Genomic DNA, 20,578 nt, shown 5'->3' on the forward strand with positions numbered 1-20,578 from the left:
ATGACATTAATGAAGCCATTCATTTGGCACTAAACTATGGTACAGTCATCTTGTAAAACTCACTATTCCATTCTCTTCAAATAGAACACATCTTGGAAAGAATTGGAGCGTCTCAAAGTTTTCTCCTACCAAATGAAATTATTTAGGGGGAATAACTAGACTGCATTTTGATCACTTTTTCCTATTAAGAGATTATTAGGATAGCAAAGGTCCTTTTTCACACTGGAATAACCTCAGATTTATTTTCTGGGCAGGTAGTGACCTACTAATTTATCCTGAGTTTTCCAAGAGCAAAAGGAACCTGAATTGTAGCCCTGAGTATGCCCTGATTTGCTATGTGAGATATACCATTCCTCTGATTAAAGTACTTTAGCACAGCTACAAATTATGCTGTGTATCACTGATATGCTTCTTTGCCCACTCAGGCATTTGACACTCTATTTAATCTCTCTAGTCCTGTTCTGATTTTTTCTTTTATTTATTTATTTATTTATTAAGATACCATTTGGCCATTGATCTCTTTCATTCCTATTAAACTTCATCTTTAAATATTTTCTTGATAATCTGCATAAAAGCAACATGTATCTATTATATAGTGGCTCCATCTCAGAGTACCAAATCACCTTTTACAAACTATCTCACAGCACGGATGTGATGCAGGATAAAGGTGTTATACGTAATGTTTTTATTTTATAAATGGGAAGACAAAGACATTCAAAGTTTAAACTGCAACAGAATTATAAGCACATATTTTATGTCATAACAGAAGACAACAATCATTTGTTTTTATTGATGCCTTTAACATCCAGTCTTGTCTCTTGCTCTTTTGTATGAAGTGTATTTTCTCATCCACAACAGATTTTTTTATGAAGCATCTTGTTTGTTTTCCTAAATGAAAGTACAGCAGCTCTGCTTTTTCCCTTCTTTTTCATCACTTTCAGCCTTCTCCTTACAAGTCTTTCCTATGAAGGAGTTTCATCCCACCTACTCAATTTCTTAGTCCATTATTATGTGAGGTTTACTGGCTCTAGAATGAATGACACTTTTTACCTGGAGAGTTTTTTCTTTTAACAGTAAAACAGAACACCATATAAACTTCCATGATTTTTTGCTAACGCCTAAAAAGCCCTCACCAGGGAGGGCTTGGTGACTGTAGGAAATTAATGTGATTTTTGTTTTTCCCTTATTATCTTATTTAATTACATTTAAATTGCAATGCTAGTATCTAGCTTTCATGTATATAATTGTTGTAGTAACCTTTGGGAATAAGAAAGAGGTTTGTCCTAGCCAACATAAATCATGCCCATGAGATAATCTTACTCAAAAGATAGAACAGTGCCCAAGAATCTCTGCTTTTCAGCACTGAACAAAACTGCTTTCAAATTAGGACAGCATTGGCCTGTTCATTTTCACTAACCTTCTCCCGTGTCACTTTAAAAAAAATATTTCACTGTGTATTCCCACTTTTATTTTGAAAGTTTGTTACTTACTGTTATGATATTGCCAGGGGAGGGGAGGGGAAAGAGCTCTTGTGTTTCAGAAAGCCTGAGATCTCAGCAGTTTTTACACTGCAGCTTTGCCTTTGCTAACTGTGGTCACATGAGGGCACTGCATCTGAGAGCAAGAGTTTTATTTTCTACGTGATAGCAAACAGTGTACTGTCAGTCACTTATAGATTACGTAGTGTTATGTGCTGCTTCCTGAACTTGAATCTAATTTTGGCATCAGAAGGACTGAGTAAAAAAGTATACAAATGGGAATTCTGGGAATTATTTCTTGTGTTTAATGTCTTTTACTCTGGAACAGTAAAATAGGCTTCAGCTTGTTGATTAGCTGCCATAAGCAGTGCAAGCAGCAAATCTGAATGGAGATTTAGTTCCCAAATATGAATCTTTCAGGCATTTCCCTGATTAAATAGAGCCTTATCAACTTCTGGTAGGTCACATCATGGTGGTCACATTCAGATTTTTATTTTTTTTTTTTTGCTGTTGTAAAAAAGTTTTGTTGTGCTGTTGTAAAAAATGAAGAATGGTCTCCACAGATGTGTAAGGTATGTGTACAACCAAATTCAGGGATACGCTAGGGGACGGATGAGGGAAGGTTATAGTGATCAGTGAGTGATGCTCTGCTCCTGCCTGGCATTTACAGGCTGCATTACAACAAGAAGTTTAATGCAGGTTTTTAAAACAGCAGATGTGCTGGTTAGGGTATTAAAAGTCACTAAGCACTGTTCTTCACATAGCTTGGTTAACTCTAGCAACTTACCTGAGCTATGTTAGCTGAAATAAGCTAAGCTTTCATAGCATTGCTGTTACACCTACTTTTTAAAGTGGAGCTGTCTATATACTCTCGCCAGATACGCTTCAAATTCCGCATGGCTTTTATCAGACTAAGACCTTCACTGTTACATTCAATGTGCCCAGTTGATTTTGGGTTCTGTATGGGCATGTGAAATCTTTCATACAACTCACTCTGTAAGGACAAGATTAGAGTTTTGATTCTCTGAGCATTCTGTAACCCATCAGCACTGGGTCTTTTTGTTTGCAGAATGGTTTGTCTCCATTGCACATGGCAACACAAGGAGATCATCTAAACTGTGTTCAGCTCCTGATTCAGCACAACGTGCCTGTGGATGATGTCACTAATGACTATTTGACTGCGCTGCATGTTGCCGCCCACTGTGGCCACTACAAAGTTGCCAAGGTTCTCTTGGACAAGAAAGCTAATCCTAATGCCAAAGCACTGGTGAGTACACAGCAGGTTACTATTCACAGCTAAACATTCTTCCAAAGTTGCTGTGAGATTTATTTGAGATTTATTTTCTGCCTGCTGATGGTTGACAGCAAGGCTGCGTTGTATTACTACAGCACAAGAGAGGATGCTTGAGGTTCAAAGTATTAGTAATGTGTTTCGTGCAATCAGAGCAGACTTTTGCTTACGGATGGTCAACAGTCATTTATCTATTTTTAGTGTAACTGGAGCACTTTTGCCTTCTGGTAGCTTGTTGCAATTCTGAATAGATTAAGCAGCTGCAGATGTAACTGCTGTAGTTTTTAGTACAGAGAGAATTCTCATTTTCTGTATGTTCATAAAGAAAATAAGCACTTTCAACCTTTAAAATTAGGGGAATTTTTATTTGCTCTCAAAGATGTGAAATGGTAAAAAATAAGAATGAGTTGCCTAAGCAATATTTGTGGTATTTTGTAATTATAGCAATGGAGCCACAAGCATTTTTACTTCAAAACCACTTCAGCACTAAAACCTGGTAGTATAATTAAACTGCATGCAAACTGAATTCCTTATTTTTTTTAAAATATATACTTGCAGCCTACTGTCTTTCAAATGTTTTGTTGTTTTTTTTTAATGGGTCTTCAAAAACTGTTCCAAAAATTTTTACTTCTGAAGTTAATCCCTGTAATGTTATATGAGCTCCTGAAATCCTCAAAAGCTGGTGGGATTGACTATCTTGAGAACAGCACAGGCTCCAAAGATTTGCTCATTTCAGCTTCTCTGTTTACTATGTCAGATGAATCTGTCCTTGATGTATTTGGTCAACCTATTATGATATATAAGTTTTGCTCTATATAACAGGCAAGTGGGAAAGATTGTGGTGCTGTAATATTTATTTTAGCATCATATAATAATCAAAGCATCATCAGTTTTAATTTTTCAGAGTTGCTGGCAGTGGCCTTTATTAATCTTGTAACCTAGCCACAGGTTTCTATTTCCTTCTATTCTGTCCTCATCTCCACTCAGGATGATTAACTAGATGGGTGCCATATAGTGCAGCATGTGAAATTGAGGCTTACCCTTCCCTGAAACACATCTGAGTTTACCCTGGGTGTTGTCCACTACTAAGGAGCAGATTTGAGAGCTACTCACACTTAACTGGAACAGACAATTGCACTGACCTCACGTTACAAAGGCTTATGATAGTTGATATGATATGATGTTGATGTTGGTCTTGGATGCTCTGCACAGCTTATTTTCCTGTTCTACTTGTTCTGCTATATCACTTTGCACCAAATAAGATGATTATTTAAAATGTTCCCATTGCTATGTATGCAGTTCATTTAATGGAAGAGACAAAAAATTGTAATTGTGATAAAGTGTAGTAAAGTGGCATGTAATGAATGAAAGAAGAAATGATAGTAAGGTAGTTTAGAAAAAGATCTAAATGCCAAAGCTTGTAAAGTTTGTATACTTTTTCATCAGCAGTTCTGACAAGTCTCAAATAAAACAAGAGGGATGAAGAGTGAGCACAAAGAAATGAACATTTTAAAAGTTTTATGTGAATGAGAATTGAATTTATTTTTTTTTTAATTAGAATGGGCAATATATGTCATAAAGAAAAGTGGCTGTATAAGTTAGGTCGCTTTCTTTCCTCTTTAGAAGATTTCTCTCTCTTTTACACAAACAGTTCAGTGAAGCCAAAACAAACCTGGAAAGAGTTTTGTTATCACAGAGGAATGCTTTGTGTTACTTCCATACCCAGGTTTGCCTTTTAATATGTACAAAGTATCAAAAAAATGTGTTCTTTCTCATTTACAGAATGGTTTCACACCTCTGCACATTGCATGCAAGAAGAACAGGATAAAAGTGATGGAACTTCTTCTGAAGCATGGTGCATCAATCCAAGCTGTAACTGAGGTGAGAAGTGGTCTTTTCACTTTTGTTTGTGTTTCTTTCCTAAAAAATTCATTGCATCTGTATTGATTAATATTTGAGTATTTCTGAAGATCATGTGTCACTCAAGTCAGCGATGATTTTCAGTTAGATAATAAAAGATCATAAAATTGGATAATCAGCTGCTCTAATGGATCATAATACCCAAAGAATTGGTTCACTTTGGGAAGACAGTGGGAATAACAAGTGACACATAACTGGTAAAATTTTAAGGATGATCATTTCTGTCTATTTCTGTCTGTAATTAAATGTGTAGATGACATTCACACTGCTAAGGAGATCGGGGTGAAGACTGCTTCCTTCAAGGCTTAATTCTGAAGGTGGTTTAATTCACAGACCTTGGTTTGACTTTCCACACAGAAATGTCATTTGGCCACCATCGCAGGTCATCTCAAATCAGTTAGACAGCAATCAATACACTACTATTTCAGTCAGCACGAGATGATCGATGTGCAGTTATTGGCACAATTTAGAAATTAATAGGAACCTATGAGAAAATTTGGCTTTTTTGTATATGTATGCTCTACTAACTTAGGAACAAAGGTCACATATATGAATGTGGGACCATCGTGGAAGAAGGCAGGTTAGAAAATGATAAAAAAAATCCCATTGATTAAAAAAGTTACAAACAGGAGCAGCTCATCTCCCCAGAATGGAATTTCATTTGATTTATGGCTTGTATTTCAATTATTCAGTAGCAAGTCACACAGTTCCTTTCCTGGCTTTCTTGAGAAAGAACTGGGCCTTGCTGCAGCTCACAAAACTCTAGACTAGTTCTTAAAACCACAAGATTTGTGGATGAAGCTTGCAGAGTGTAGCTTGAAGTCATGTTTGTAGAGGAGTGAGAGGCACAAAGAGAACCTTCACAAAAAAGGCATCATGTCTGTCCTCCATCTTAATCAGTCCCTGTGGAAATAAAACATTTCTCTGTTCATTTTTAATCATTTTAAGTACAAAGAATTAAAAAAAAAAAGAAAAAAAGAAAAAAAAGAAAGATAACAGTAGTACATTACTATGTGAGTCAACCAGCTGAACCATCAGATTGGTACTCTCCTCTGAACTGCTTATGCAGACAAATTTTCTGAAAGCAAGAGCTCTTCCTTAATCTCCTGTCACTGCACATGATCTCATGGCTCTGCATTTGTTGAGACTCATTACGGTCCTGTACTGAGGGGCTCTGCCTGCCTTCCTGCTTCTTCCACTGTGTGTAGCACTGTAACAAGCTTTAAGGCTGAATTCAGAGCTGTGATATTTAGCATCCATATGTTACCAAATACATTGATTAATAAACTGATTATTGAAGGAAATGCTTTTTATCTTTTTCCATGGCAAATTCTGTTTTCCAGGTAGATTCCATGTTTTCATTTGCACGTTTCATTTTCAGTTGTAGGCTTGAATCTCTGCAATATGAGTTAGTGTTTATGGTCAAATATGACATAAGTGCTTTGCATTTCTTACGCTCTACTATTTTAAAAGTATTTACTAAGTTAAGTGAATCAGGAAAAAGAAATAACCAGTTATTCTGCCTCCCTGCTTGTGTTTGCTGTCCTGCATCAGAAAGGAACAAAAGTGTGTTTTCCTCGCCTTTATCTTCTTGAGGACTTCTGTACATCAGTGAGGAAGTTGCATACTCAGGGCATATCCAAAGATCAGTTAAGGTTTCTCCTTGTCTTGATAGCAAAACTTCCCTTTGCAGCTCCTGGCAGGCTGTTGCCACAGTTGTGCAGAAGCAGCTGTGAAGAGGCTTTAGGGTAATTCTACTCCAAGAATTATTGACTGTTGATTGGACTTTTGAGTCATAATCCCTGATGTCATATCCTGCTAGATGACCTTCCATCAATCCAGTTGGTTCTTTAAACTTGTATTACTGCCCTTCCACAAGATATTCAAAATGATGGTGCTGCAAGGTGCTGAGGGAAGGGGGATTTCTTTTCAGTGTGTGTTGTATGTCTGTGCCTCTCTTGCTGTATGCTGTGGTTTTGAATTCAATTTCTCCTGAAGAAACAGTAGAAATTAAGAAATTAAGCACAGAGAACAGTGAGCTTTTTTTTTCCCGCTAAGATCTCAACTGGATTTAATGGGGACAAGGGACGCATCATCTTTTTTGCATTAGCTGTATTTTGTAGAAAGTCTTATCTTTGTACTGAATTCCTGCAGAATTTTTGCTTGCTCATGAGTCATGCTCATCTATGTTTTGAAATCTGTGTTCTTTAAAGATGTGTATATTTTTTTAGAAGCACAAGCACTTAGGCTTACCTATTTTGAAATAATTTGCTTTTCCCATAGCAATTTTGTAAAGAAGTGTGGTAATGTATGTTTGACGTTGGTTTTCCTTTCAGTCGGGCCTAACTCCAATCCATGTTGCTGCCTTCATGGGACATGCAAATATTGTATCACAGCTAATGCATCATGGAGCATCACCCAACACTACCAATGTGGTGAGTAACAGGTTGCTTTTCAGCACAGCGGGGCTCTGAGTGCGTGACAGTGTCCGTGAGCAGCACTGTTGGGAAGTGCATAATTCTGGTGTTAGTCACCCGCCTCCTTAGCAGTCATGGCTCCTGCTGGAGTCTTGAGAAAGCAAGGCCTGCTGCCACCTGCTTGGGAGGTGCTTGATAGGTTTAGGAGACCTCAGAAGAGGCTGACCTTAAGCAGACTCTATTCTCTTTATTTTTTTGAAGTAAATAATCAGAACATACTGTAGCTTCTCTCATGTAATTTTTGAGATGTGTACTTGACTGTTCTCCCAGCACCCCGGGGGCTTGCCATTTAAGGGAAGTTATGCTGTTATCAACAGATTGCAGCAGATTGTCGGGACATATTGCCTATGTCCATACAGCCATACAAGTGTGCTTTTCTACTGGATGTGCACTGTGTGCCTCAAGGCTCCCAGGGCATGTGTAAAAATTGAAGTCATAGTTAGATGGTACTTGAAAGTTGAGAAATGGGAGGACAGTAGAATCTCCTTCACTCTTTTTAGTGCTTTGGTCTCAAAAATCTTGTACAGTGTACAGTTAGAAAAGAATATTTTGTTTAAAGTCTTCATCTGCTAGTTGTATAAATTATATACATTTGCAACACTGTTTTCATAAACGAGACGTTTGTTCCTAAAGATATACTTGCATCCAAAAATCTAGGAAGCAGATTCCCCCTGAATTTATTCCAGTTTCCTTAAATTTGTCTTTCATTAAGTCTTTGAAACCTTGATAGAAATGATGGTGATGTTTTTTTTTTCCCCACGTTCTCACATTTCAGTACTTATCAGATAGAAAATGATACTGAGAGAATTGGGCATAGCAGGAGAAAATCCAAGAAAACTATGTTTCTGAATGGACAAAATTTAAAAAAAAAAAAAAAAAAAACAAAAAAAAACAAAGCACTAAAATAGGCTTTATTTAAAAGGGTATAATTTTAAACACTGTAAATTGCTAGTAGGAAAAATGCGTTCTCTTTACAGCAAAAGGTTAGGCACAAAGCCTGTTGTGTTAAGGAAGGGAAATTGCTTGGTAGCATGCAGTTCACAGCTTAATCTCCCATCTTGCTTACAGACAACTGTGGATTTTCTAACTGCGATTATTCTGAATTGCATCACCAGTATATATTTGTGATTATTAAATATGTTGCCTTTGTTTTCCTTGTGTGTTTTCTTGTTTGTTTTGTCATCTTTGATATTTTGTTTCTGCTATTGCTAGAGAGGAGAAACAGCACTGCACATGGCTGCCAGAGCAGGCCAAACAGAGGTCGTTCGATACCTAGTACAAAACGGAGCTCAGGTGGAGGCTAAAGCTAAGGTAAGATGATTTATGTTTAAGGCTGTTTAATAAAGCGGGAAATTGCATTCATATTGCATGTGTTATTTGGAAAGAGAAAAGGGAGATGAAGCCAAGGATCTTGGCATAAAGGTCACTAATATTTTGTTACATACTTCATCACTGTAGTCATGAGTGAGCTGAATGTAAGAGGGAAGGCAGGAGATGTCAAATTGCCACCATGATTGTTTTTTCACCAATATATGATACAGACTATTCTATCTTTGAATTTTGATTTGGGGTAAGAGATGCAGGGCAAGGTAGGAGGAATACCTCAAATCTGGTTTTATTTTTGCAAAACTGTGATCACTAGGCTGCTGATGTCTGTCGTCATATCCCTCAAGCATCAGCCTGTATGCATTCAGAAATAGTTAGACTTTTAAAGAACACTTCCTACAGGGCTCACCAGAGAGGTGGCAGATCTGAAACTCCTTAGAAAACAGATGTGGGAGCTTTGGGCAGCTGGAGAAGACTGTCCAGGTCAGCTGGAAAGGAAAAGTAAGTTGCTTGTAGGAGTTTCTCAGCAGCAGATGAAGATGAAGAAGAGCAAGCTTAGTGTGGGTGGATGAATGTGGGAGCCTGTTTCAGTTGGAAGATCACTGTTATGGAAGAATGGGAAATGTATTAATTTGCATTATTCCTCTGCATTTCAAAGAGTGGAATACACAGGAGCTATTTTAATAGCTCAGGATAAGTGATACTGTGGAAGATTCTGTGCAAAACAGAGGAATTAACCAGAGTCAGTGGAAGGAAAGAATTTGGAAGAGCAAATGAAGGGCACGTACAAGAGAAAAACAAACTTCCTAGATCAACACAACCATTGCCTTGACCTAGCTGCAGGATGAATTGGTCTGTCTACAGGAAAAGCAACCTGAAAGGCATGATATGGGTACTAAATCAAAAAAGTGTGGAAGGCACAGAAGGAACATGTAGAATAGAGCTGGAAAAAAGGAGCAGACTCTACAGAAAAAAATGCAACTGAGGAAAATAAAGGAAGAAGGCCAAGAAATGGTCAAGAGCTACTGAAGAAGCATAGAAAAATAGAAATAGAAGTTCCGGGATGCACACAGGGAGAGTAGATAAATGGGCATAATGTATGGCCATTGTAATTGGTGGGATAATAACCACGATTTTTTTTTCCAAATAGTCACTAAATACATACAATTTCAAAGAGATGTGCTTTTCACTGTGAAATTATCATCTGAGAACTGCTTACTAGTAAGAGCATCTACTTATAAGGAACTCTGACTAAATATTTATAGCAGATATATTGCATGTCTGGGAGTAGTCTGACAATAGAAGTGAATCATGTGGTTTGTAAATCTAAGACATTCCTGAAAGTGAACAGCTTGTGTTCAGAAGCACAGTCATGCAACATTCTCTAAATTTCGCACAGTGAATTTGAGCAAGCTGCCATTACTGTAATCAACATGCCTCATAAATAACAACTAAACAGAATAGATTATACACCAGCACTAATACCAATTAGGACTTCAGTAGAATTAATTTTCACATGCAATTTTAAAAAGCAATAGAAAGATAATAGAATCTGACCAAATGTTTTCTGTCAAAATATGAGTCTTAGTTTTCTGATGTAGAATCGTGATTTTCCCCTTTATGTTTAGGATGACCAGACTCCGCTGCACATTTCTGCTCGACTGGGAAAAGCAGATATAGTACAGCAGCTGTTACAGCAAGGAGCGTCTCCAAATGCAGCTACAACTTCTGGCTATACGCCCTTGCATCTTTCAGCTCGAGAAGGCCATGAAGATGTAGCTTCTGTTCTTTTGGAGCATGGTGCATCTTTAGCTATTATTACCAAGGTAAGAGAGATGCAGAAGTGATAGCTTCTATAGTAAAATATATCTGTAATGAGTGCTACTGGCAAGTTAAATGCTAGAATAGTTATATACATATACGAATGATATGAGATTGAGCTGCATGTTGTTAAAAAGGTTCAGAGCTTTACTCTTTAACCTCAGAACCTGATTTATAACACATCCTAGTGATGTGACACGCGTTTGCTTAGAATGAAAGGAATGCAGAGCAGAGATTCTTGATGGGAGCTGATAAGCTGTTGCCCAGCCTTGTCCTTGGGTCGTTGAAAAGGAAGGAACCATCTTTCTCTTTAGTCATCTTTTTAGTCATTTTTATATGGGTAGAGCTTTTCCTTGCAAGGGAAAGCCTTCAAACCTTCCAGGGCAGTGAGAAACTATGGACTTGCTTGCCTGTATATGGAACTGTTAAAGGGGAGTAGATAGAAATAGTGTATCTCTGTAGATTGGAGGCATACTTTGCCCCGACTGTCTAGACACCAAGGAAGAAAGTGCCTGAGGCTGCTATGTGCTCTCTCCTACAGAAAGGATTTACTCCTCTACACGTGGCTGCAAAATATGGGAAAATTGAGGTAGCAAACCTCCTGCTTCAGAAGAATGCATCTCCTGATGCTTCTGGGAAGGTAGGACAGAAGTCACTTCTATTTGCACAGCAAGCATATATACACACATAATATGATAGTAATACCCTTCTACCTGCTTGCCCTTGCACACACACTAACATTCACATCCTGCTTTTAACTGGAGTAAGTTTCATGTGATATCCTTGTTCCTACTTGCACTGCCAGGAGTCTGCAAACTTAACAAAGGTGACTTTTATTGTCACTAATTGACAGCAAAATTATGTCCTCTCAGTACGCATCCAGGGTAATGGAAACAAACAACTCCCCTGCATTGCTCCCCAGACTATTTACAATCCTTAACAGAGTATTCAGGCAGCTGGCTCTGCTTCCCCAGGCCCCATGATAGGGCAAAGGCCCAGTAGGACTTCAAGCTTTTTAAACCAGCCCAACTTGCATTTTTAAAGATCCAAGGGACAATTTACTTTGAGCAGTGCAGTAAAAGAAAAACATTGCTGAGGTTTTGACCTCAGGGTCAAAATTCCTTACTTGCTCTGTCCAAGAGGCAACGCTGACATGTACTTCTGTGCATCTTCCCTGGGAAAAGCGAAAAGGGTTCACACGTCTCAGTAACAATTTTGAAAACCTTGTTTCAATTTTTGCTTCAACATTTATCGAAGAATCTGGATACATGAATGAATAAAAAATGTGTTTTTTCGCCTTTTCTCTAAACTTCCAAACTCTTTAGTTTTTCCTGGAGAGGGTCTGTAACAGCACTTGTTTGTTCTGCATGTTTTTAGAGCGGTTTAACACCACTGCATGTAGCTGCACACTACGATAATCAAAAAGTGGCACTCCTACTGTTGGACCAGGGAGCTTCACCTCATGCATCTGCCAAGGTACAAGTACTGGAGAATAATAGCTAGCCTTTCTGTCACTTTTTTTTCCTGTCTATATGCTCTTTCTAGAATGTATGTGCTTGCAATAGCAGTGACCTTGTTTATAAAATCTTACAACCACATAAAGCTTTGTAAGCTGTTAGAATGATTCTACAGATTAATAAAACAGTAATAAAAATAAAAAATAAAAGCAAATATAGATGTAGAAAAATCTGAAATTATTAGTTTCACTGAAGATTGAGCCTTGCCTTTGCTTGTCCCATCTCCATACTCTCAGAAGTCCAGCCAACTTTGTATCACTGTGTCTTAACATCTTCACAGGACAAGCTTGGACATAATTCTTTGCTGTGCCCCAGTAGTGCCCCTGTATTGTGCCACAGAAGGTGTGAAAAGTTTCTCAGCACAACATACAATGTTACTGATGTGCTTCATGGTATTTCTAGTGGAGTGTAAATGGACAGTTGAGAAAACTAGTCATAGCCCTGCTTGGTTTGTAATTTACTCTCAAGACAAAGCATAGCGTTAAGATTTCAGATGTGAAAGAATAAATACTTGAATGCATAACAGTTTTATGAATAGAAGAATTTAGAGGAGTTTTTAAAGTTTTTCTCCTTTCTGGATCCCAGTTTTAAATATTGTCACATAATCAGTAGTTGGACAACAGTGATAAGTAAAACAAGGTTGCAAACCTGTGTAGGTTCAGTTAGGCAAGTGTGGTGCAAATATCCTGTTTGAAGCAATCCAGATATATTACTAAAATCACCATGAAGAAACACTGTGGAAAAGGGTGAGCTAGCAGAGCACTTTCAGGCAGTCATCTCTCCTTGATTGCCTTCCACTTACACATGACTGATTACGGCCATAATAGGAGAGCCCTTTTGCATGGCTAAAGAGGAGGAAAGAAACTGTCATACATGGGAGCTCCCAGAGCTTATGGTGCAAAACTTAAATAAACATGGATAGCCTGCAGAAATAGCACAGTCTGAAATCAATAAATGCCAATAGTGGCAATCCGCCAGAGCAGTGCCCCAGGAGGTGAACTGAACTGATCTCCGATCTTTTACTACTGCAACACAGCACTCCTAAATGCCATTGTGGGGAAGGAAAGACATTCTGAAAGGGATGAGAAGACACTGACTTTCCAATTATAAATAAAAGAATCTGCCTTTCACTGCCTCTGGATTCTGTGAATCATGTAGGGAGCAGGGGTTGCAGTACCCGCTGCAGAAAGCTTGGGAAGCACAAACCAAAGTGGAAGCACTATAGCTTACAGTATAATACTACACAAACTCAAGTGTCAAGGTCACCTTAGCTTCCCCATTTGCAAAAATAATAATAATTTTGCAGCTGCCACTTCAGGCCTTCAGTGCTAGCTATGTCTTCCTGAAAGAGAACGTTTGTTAGTCTTCTGCAGCAAATACACAGGAGCACACTGAGCAGAGCATCAATATTAAATAAAATTAATGGTAGAATGTTTGTCGCTTTAGGCACAAACAGTGTAGTCATCTGAAAGATGATGTTGGTAACAGCAGATGATTTCCCATTTTGCTAGTGTGGCCTAATAAATAAAGGTGTTACATCATAACTCTCATCACTAGCTCTGCAGTTAGTTGCTTTCTTTATAAGACTCTTCATCAACAGTCATCTTAAGAATTGTTTGTTTTGTTAGCCAGGCCTTGTAGAGGGATTAGTGAAGGGGTGTGGGAAGTGGCCGTGTCCCATACAGTCCTCTAATACAGCTATTCAGATAAACCATTCTTCCTTGTTGCCTAAAATTAGGCTTCTGCTTTATTTTAATTTGCCATTCACTTTGCAATGCCTTCCTTCCCTCTCCCCCTCTCAAGGCTTTTTTTTCTCTCTGCCCTTCCATCTTTAACCTTATTCACTTTTTGCCCCTTTTTCCTGGCAACCAGAATAACCAAATACTGTCCCTCCAAACTTTCATGTTCCTTTCTGCATTTATTTGTAATGACAGAGTGCAGCCCTTACCATAAGAAGATGCTATCTGAATCTGAGTTTCAGTTTTTGTTTTTCAGCTGTCTTTGCCTTCTCTTGGTGACCTGCTCTTTGTCATTCCACTAAAAGTGAAGTATGTCAATTTCTGAGGAAAAGACCTGAAAGTGCACTTGTATTTTGTCATATACAAAATATATGCTATATAGGATTTAACACAGAGAATAGGTGCTTATGTGGTGGTGTCTGTTTTACATGTCAGTCTTACGCAGGAAGTCTGAGAGAGGGGACTGCATTTGTTTTTCTTGATGCACTTCATCTTCCAAGTGAACATTAATGCCCATGCCCCTCCCTCATTAGCTGTGGCACTGCTGTTCCTGGGTGTCATTTTGGAAGTGCTGCAGTCTGCTTTGCTGAAGTGCTGAGCACTCCCACTCTGCTCAAGTAGGTGCAAATTGCGTTTTGAACAAACAGTACAGGCTGTGTTAAGCTGACTGTTCTGCAATATCTTAATATCTAAGGGCTAACCCAAATAACGTTAAAGGCTATGGAGCCTTTTCCATGTGCAGTTAGTGCTGTACATCTTTCTCACTTCCAGATTACTACCAGTGCAGTCTCACAAACGTTTGCATGCCCCTGTGCATTTATTCTCTGTTCCTCCTGCATTGCCCTACATCTATTGTATCCGGCCCTGCTGCCTTGTGGAGTGCAGGGAGGGCATGAGCCAGGTGAATGGCTTTGTGCTTTTAGATAGATTTTATTGGACTGTGTAATTTGAAATGTACATGGTAATTACTATACCATATGAAGTGTTCATGCAGCAGAGGTCTTAACTTCTTACTTAGTCATATACATATGCATTCATGTTTGCCATTAGCTTTAAAATAAAGTCTGATACATTTCTAAGTGATGGAAAGTTCTGGATTAAAAAGGTCTTGCAGTTTGTACCAAAAGTGAGTGAGTTGTGTTTTGGTCAGTATTCCGGTATTTATATGCTAATAATTCATTTTTATTACTCTATTTTCTGCCAAATCATCTTTTAGAGTTACAAAATTTTATGCGTTGATAGGAGAGAAAAGAAGGAAAACAAACAGAAAAAGAATACAAGACAAATGTTGCATGCTTTAATTTTCCCTTGATCTGGACCAAGAAAGTCTGTTGGTAGAATTAGACTAAATGCTGCAAGAAAAGCAGTGTTTCATATACACAATGCTTTCATTCACACTGGGAAATAGGAAAAAAAAACAACCCCACAAGTCAGTAACAGCTGTTGAAAGTTGTGAACACACATCCTGCTCTTCTCTTTGTTAAAGATTCTATCTCATTGTTTAATGAATAGCTTGCAATGAAGTGCTTTCTGTTGACAGAACGGCTACACGCCACTACATATAGCTGCCAAGAAAAACCAGATGGACATAGCAACTACACTGCTGGAATATGGTGCTGATGCCAATGCTGTAACCAGGCAGGGTATTGCCCCTGTACATCTGGCCTCGCAGGATGGCCATGTGGACATGGTGTCCTTACTTCTTACTAGAAATGCTAATGTAAATCTCAGCAACAAGGTAAGTGTTTCCTCTGCTTGGTGCTAAAGCAATAAACAAACATAGTGACAGGAAGGATAGAGGCCTCCAGTTTTATCCAGTATGATTTTGCAGGTTCTGAAAAACACTGTAGGTGTTTGAATACAAATTGCTATTTCTTATAGCAAAGAGAGCAGCGTGCAGCAAGTGCTCTGTCAGATTGAATGAACTGTATTTTGTAGTCCCCAGGTTTTGATGATGTCTAGCACCATATGCTGCAGAGGAATTTATAAATCCATCTCCCTCCCTGTCATGTTATACTCATCTGCCAAAATATGCCACGGGAGAAAATGTCTTCCTCACCCTAGTGCTTAGTGTGATGTTGTGGAGTCACTTAGGAGTCTTCAGAGATGTGCCTGTCCATTAAGCAATGGTAACAGCTAACTTGCTAAGGGAAACTAGTTTTTTTTCTTTCTTTGTTTTATGAGGTTGTAACAGTGAGGTAGTCAGAGATTTTGTTGTTGTTGTTCATTAAAGGGACTCTTCCTCCCAGTAGATGTTCCTTACAGCACAGTGACTTTTACTGCAGTTTCTCCTGGGATCAGGAAGAGAAAAGCTAGTAGATCTTAGTTTCTGCAATTTTATAGATTATTAAGTCTACTCTATGGTAATGTTTCTAGCAAATGTGCAGCCTTTATTCTTTAAATGCTCTCCCTAGCCATCAAAGATCTTGCAAAGTGCAGTTTCAGTGTGGATTCATGTGACTAATGTAGAAAGGCAAGAGTAAAATTTTTCATGGAGAACATTTCTCATTCTCAGTAGGTAGAAAAAATTTGCGTCCTCTGAGGCTGTGGACGGTGCTGCACAGGGTTGCTTATTTTCAGTCCCTCCTTGAATAGGTTCTCTTGAGGATGTTGATTTGCCCTCATGTCAAAGTGTGGGCTTGTGCAGCATTGGATATGTTTTGTATCGCTGTCATACAATCTGCCACGTACACATTCTGCATCACGTTGGCTATGGAGAGCATGATAACTGCTGCTTAGTTTTTTATGCAGTCCCACCATTAGTTACCTGCAACATCTTCCAGTCCATTGCTGTTCGGTTGCAATCTCTTGTTTTCTCATTATACAGATATTAGCACCTATGAAAATAATTGTCCTATACTTGCTTAGCAATGCACATTTCCTCTAAACTCAGCACCTTTATATGAAGCTAGGCATTTAAAGCACAACAACTCTGAGTTTGGCAATGGAAGTAAAAGGCCCTTTGTTTTCTTCAGAGTCCACAGGGTAGATGGGAACTGAGTGCTCAAGTTTCAAGACTTGCTAGAGTTTCAGTGCTGACACTGACCACTTACTAAAACTTTTAAGAAAGTTTGGCCCATAATATTCAAGTCCTGTTGTGTAATTTACAGTTGATTACTTTTATATATTCATCCAGTGGGATCCACCTAACCATTGTTGTCATCAGCACTGCCTTTTCAAGAGCAGTATTGTTATTGCCTTTAGTCAGGAGTCCATGCTGCAAGCTGTGGGTGGAATGTGTGCAGTCCTGTGGAGATTTATTTGGGTTTAAGGATAGGTAAGGCTTAAATCTGAACATATATTGCTGGTAAAAATTTTGTGGAAGTCTAAGCAATTATTCAAATTTTCTTTTAAAGTCTTGCTCATTCTGAAGAAGTGAACTAGCCAGGAGGGGAAAAAAATACTGTGAGGCTTTTTTCTCAAGTGCATTATAAAATTTGCTATTTTCTATTTAATGTCACACGAGGAAATGTTCCTTGTGTGAAAGAAATATTATCTTCATAGTTTTAAGTTGTAGTTTCTTGCAATTGAATAAATCAGGAATTGCAATACACAGCTTCTAAGTGAAAGTAGAATTATTCACATCTCTAACTTCAGCAGGACTTTCTGAATTTTACTGATATTGAATTCGTATTTATGTGTCACCTCTCAAGATTGTTACCTGCTTCTCCTCATTTACAGAGTGGACTGACACCATTGCACTTAGCTGCTCAAGAGGACAGAGTCAATGTAGCAGAGGTTCTTGTTAACCAAGGAGCTGCTGTTGATGCTCAGACAAAGGTATGGATGCCACTGTCAACATGTATTGTTTTCTTTCAGGGAGGCAGAAGCCTGTACACTGGTCTGGTAATCAGTTTCAGACTGAAACAGAAAAAACAGCAGTGAAACATTCCTTGTAATAAGTTGTAGATTATATTTTGAACACTAAAGACGTAAACCTCTACATTTAGTATTATACTCAGTCTGTGAGCTGTAAGCTTATTTCTTGCCAAATGTTTAGATCAGTATATATGTTTCCTACTATTGAGTTTTACTGAAGATGAGCAGGATTGAGCTGTTTTTTACATAAATAAACTTTCAGAAAAACTAGAACTCTTTCTACAGGGAGTCATGTAATCTTTTACCATATGCACACACTCATGTGGTTTAGTAGTTTTTACATGTTGCACGTACTAGCGCTCATCTAACAGTAGAAACAAAACACAGGAGAACTGTTGTTTACAACATCTATATTTACAGCTGGAGAAACAATGTAAATGCAAAGTAGGCATTCCTTGTTATTAAGTGGTTAATAGTTTTTCCTATGACTTAATAGAGTTTGTAGAATTGAGTAGTCTTTTGCTGAGCTGTTACTAAGCAGTCATCCATAGGCATGATTCTACAAGTTTATTAGTAAAGACTTACCCTTGCTCTCAGAGCTTGAATCAGCCTTCATGACTGAATGTGCCTACATTTCTCAACCATTCTATTTTGCAAAGTACAGAGCACTAGTCTATTTCGTAATACTGGTACATTCTAGGAAACTGACTTTTTTGAGGGTCCCAAACTGAGATTGGGCCAGTGTCCTCCTGATGTTAGGTACTGGATAAATATTGCTCTATTCTGTCTTCAGAAATACTATTGAAGTTGAAACATATACCCCTTCAGAACAAATTTGAAATTATTTAATGCTGTTATTGGATACAGGGTATATATACATGCTGATGGACATTTTCGGACTTACCGACCTAAAAATAGTTTTTCTTAAAGTAAATAATTGGACCTCTTGATAAGAGGATTTATAACTATTTTCTAGAATGACTGGGAAGGGATTTTGGAACCCCAAGCAATTATTCCCCCCACTGCACAATGTTGGTTTGGGTATGGTGTCTGTGACCTAATTCCAACAAGCTGTCTAGAAATTATTTTATACTTGGTGTATACCATGCTTAGAACATAAAGATGATAATCTCAGTGTTGATTTCATTTAAATTCTTCATGCGTTACCTGGATCTAGGAGACATTCCTTTAGCTGGGTAAGAAATCAGTTGTGATCAAGTACTTGAAAAGTAGCTGATCAAATCAGCTAAAATAAATGAAGTCCCACAGTCTGATCTGGATTGTTTAGAGACTTGTGCAAGATAGAAGCATTAAAAAATCTGTTAAGCATGTATCCCCAAGTTAAGTGCTGTGCTTGCATCACAGAAATGTGTGCCCAGCCATCCAACAATACTATCATTTCGTCATCACACTGACATTTCAAAAAAGGCTGAATCCATCATCATCTCTTGCTGCAGGTTGGCTGATTGTGATTGATGATAGTGGGAAAAGTCATAGGTACTTTCTGTCGTATAATTCCAACTTTTGTTTTAAGCTATTGATTTCAGTGATGTTATTCTGGCATGAAATTTAATATAGTCCTTATGAAATCCCAGGAGTTTGTCCAGTTTTGTACTTTTGTAACCTGTTCTCAACGTGTTTTCCAGATGAATCAGTGTAGGTTCTTGTCAGCTTGCTAAATCATTCAGCAGCAGATGAGATCAGCCCTGGTTCATTCTTTGGATGATTTCCTTAGATGTAACTGGTTGCCTTTCTGGAGAAAGGAAATCTACCTTGTTTTGGTTTGTGTAGAACAATCTGCTCTTTTAACTTGGTCAAGAGCTGAATCACCTCCTAGTCTGTAAAACTTGTCTCTGCCTTTCTCCCACTCTTCTCCATCCCACAAATAGTAAACAGTCTAAGGAGATATTTACATCAACAGGTGCAGGCAGTCATGTGTCCCCTTTGCCTGCTCTCCGATGTCCAAATAGGATCCAGTTCTGGAGTAGTGGCCTTTCAGTCACATTAACGTGGTGTAGTGCTGAAATACTGTCACAGCTGAGAAGAAGAACGTGTTTGTTGTGCTTCAGGGAAAACCTGTGCTGCTGCACGAGCTCTGTGCTGAAAGGTGCATGTGGCAGGATGGCAGTGTGGTCAAGCAAGCATGAAACTGTAGAGACACGTGGGAAAAGGGCTTCAAATTCTTATTTAGAGATCTCTGGATGGAGCTGAATTTCTTAATTGTATCTCTGAAAGTTGAGCTAGTCAGTAAGTAAAACTATCACAAGTGAAACATACAAAAAAAGGAAAGCAACAGCAACAACAAAGAACAACCAAGGAATTGTATTTGACCTGCAGCTTGAATCCTGTCATCGGTAATAGTTGTATCATTTTCAAGAAAAAAAAAAAAAGATGCCTGATGTTCATCCTCATTCTTCAGTTGTTCCTCATGCATGTAACTACTGTAAGTAACGAATTGCTTCCTAGTACAGATTTGCTTCCACAGGACATCCCTTTAGTTGCCAGGACATGGAGCAGGAACTCATAGGTCAGACAAAGTCCTCAGTGTATTTTATGCTCAACTCCTCTTGGGTAATAATTCTCCCATGTCTGGGAGAATGTAACTATTAACCTTGTGGGTCTATGATGATGGCTTGTACTTTTGCCTACTGTCCTAACTCATCTTCTCCTAAGGAAGAAAGTGCCTTGCGTCTTGTAGTACTATATTCTAGTGGAGTGAGCTTGGTGGTTATTCACTGACTTCTGCAGGGTGTTGTCTGCTGGGTTTGCAGCAATGACCTCTGCAGACTCCTCACAACCAGCTATGTGGAAGTTATCTGTCAGATACCCACTCATTACAACCCGTGATATAGGATAAGTTGCAATGCAATGCCATGTATTTTAACATGGAATAGTTTCTGCATTAACTGGAGATCGTCTTGCATTCCTAAGAAAAGAGCCAGCAAGCTCTGAACTTCTACAATGAAGGAGAAATAGTTTTGCGGCAAAAGCTACAATATCTTCACCTCGTGTTTTATACAGGTAAGGTTTGGATGACTGGCTTTGTAAAACAGCAGTTCTGTAGTTACAGGCTCTCTTGTTGAGATGGATTAACTGTTCTATGAGAATAAAATGTCTGTGCGTGCTTCCCCTAAAACCAGAGGCACTGGGGAGGAAGATACAGCAACAGCTGAGTTGCTCCAAAAGCACT

The 20,578-nt window shown here is 38.5% G+C and overlaps 1 protein-coding gene across 7 annotated transcripts in view; it reads left to right on the forward strand.

Moving 5' to 3' along the window:
• Positions 1-20,578, forward strand: part of ANK3 (ankyrin 3) — a 344,064-nt gene that overhangs the window by 231,525 nt on the left and 91,961 nt on the right. For all 7 annotated transcript variants that reach the window (XM_042817687.1, XM_042817684.1, XM_042817681.1 and 4 more), the window contains exons 10-18: positions 2,548-2,745; positions 4,552-4,650; positions 7,026-7,124; positions 8,379-8,477; positions 10,121-10,318; positions 10,855-10,953; positions 11,691-11,789; positions 15,110-15,307; positions 17,251-17,349. In XM_042817687.1, coding sequence (XP_042673621.1) covers positions 2,548-2,745; positions 4,552-4,650; positions 7,026-7,124; positions 8,379-8,477; positions 10,121-10,318; positions 10,855-10,953; positions 11,691-11,789; positions 15,110-15,307; positions 17,251-17,349 — 1,188 coding nt within the window. The remainder of the gene's footprint in view (positions 1-2,547; positions 2,746-4,551; positions 4,651-7,025; positions 7,125-8,378; positions 8,478-10,120; positions 10,319-10,854; positions 10,954-11,690; positions 11,790-15,109; positions 15,308-17,250; positions 17,350-20,578) is intronic.

The sequence above is a fragment of the Centrocercus urophasianus genome, unplaced genomic scaffold (assembly GCF_019232065.1).
Source record: "Centrocercus urophasianus isolate 14NV4802_14NV808 unplaced genomic scaffold, USGS_Curo_1.0 seq_17, whole genome shotgun sequence".
NCBI lineage: Eukaryota > Metazoa > Chordata > Aves > Galliformes > Phasianidae > Centrocercus > Centrocercus urophasianus.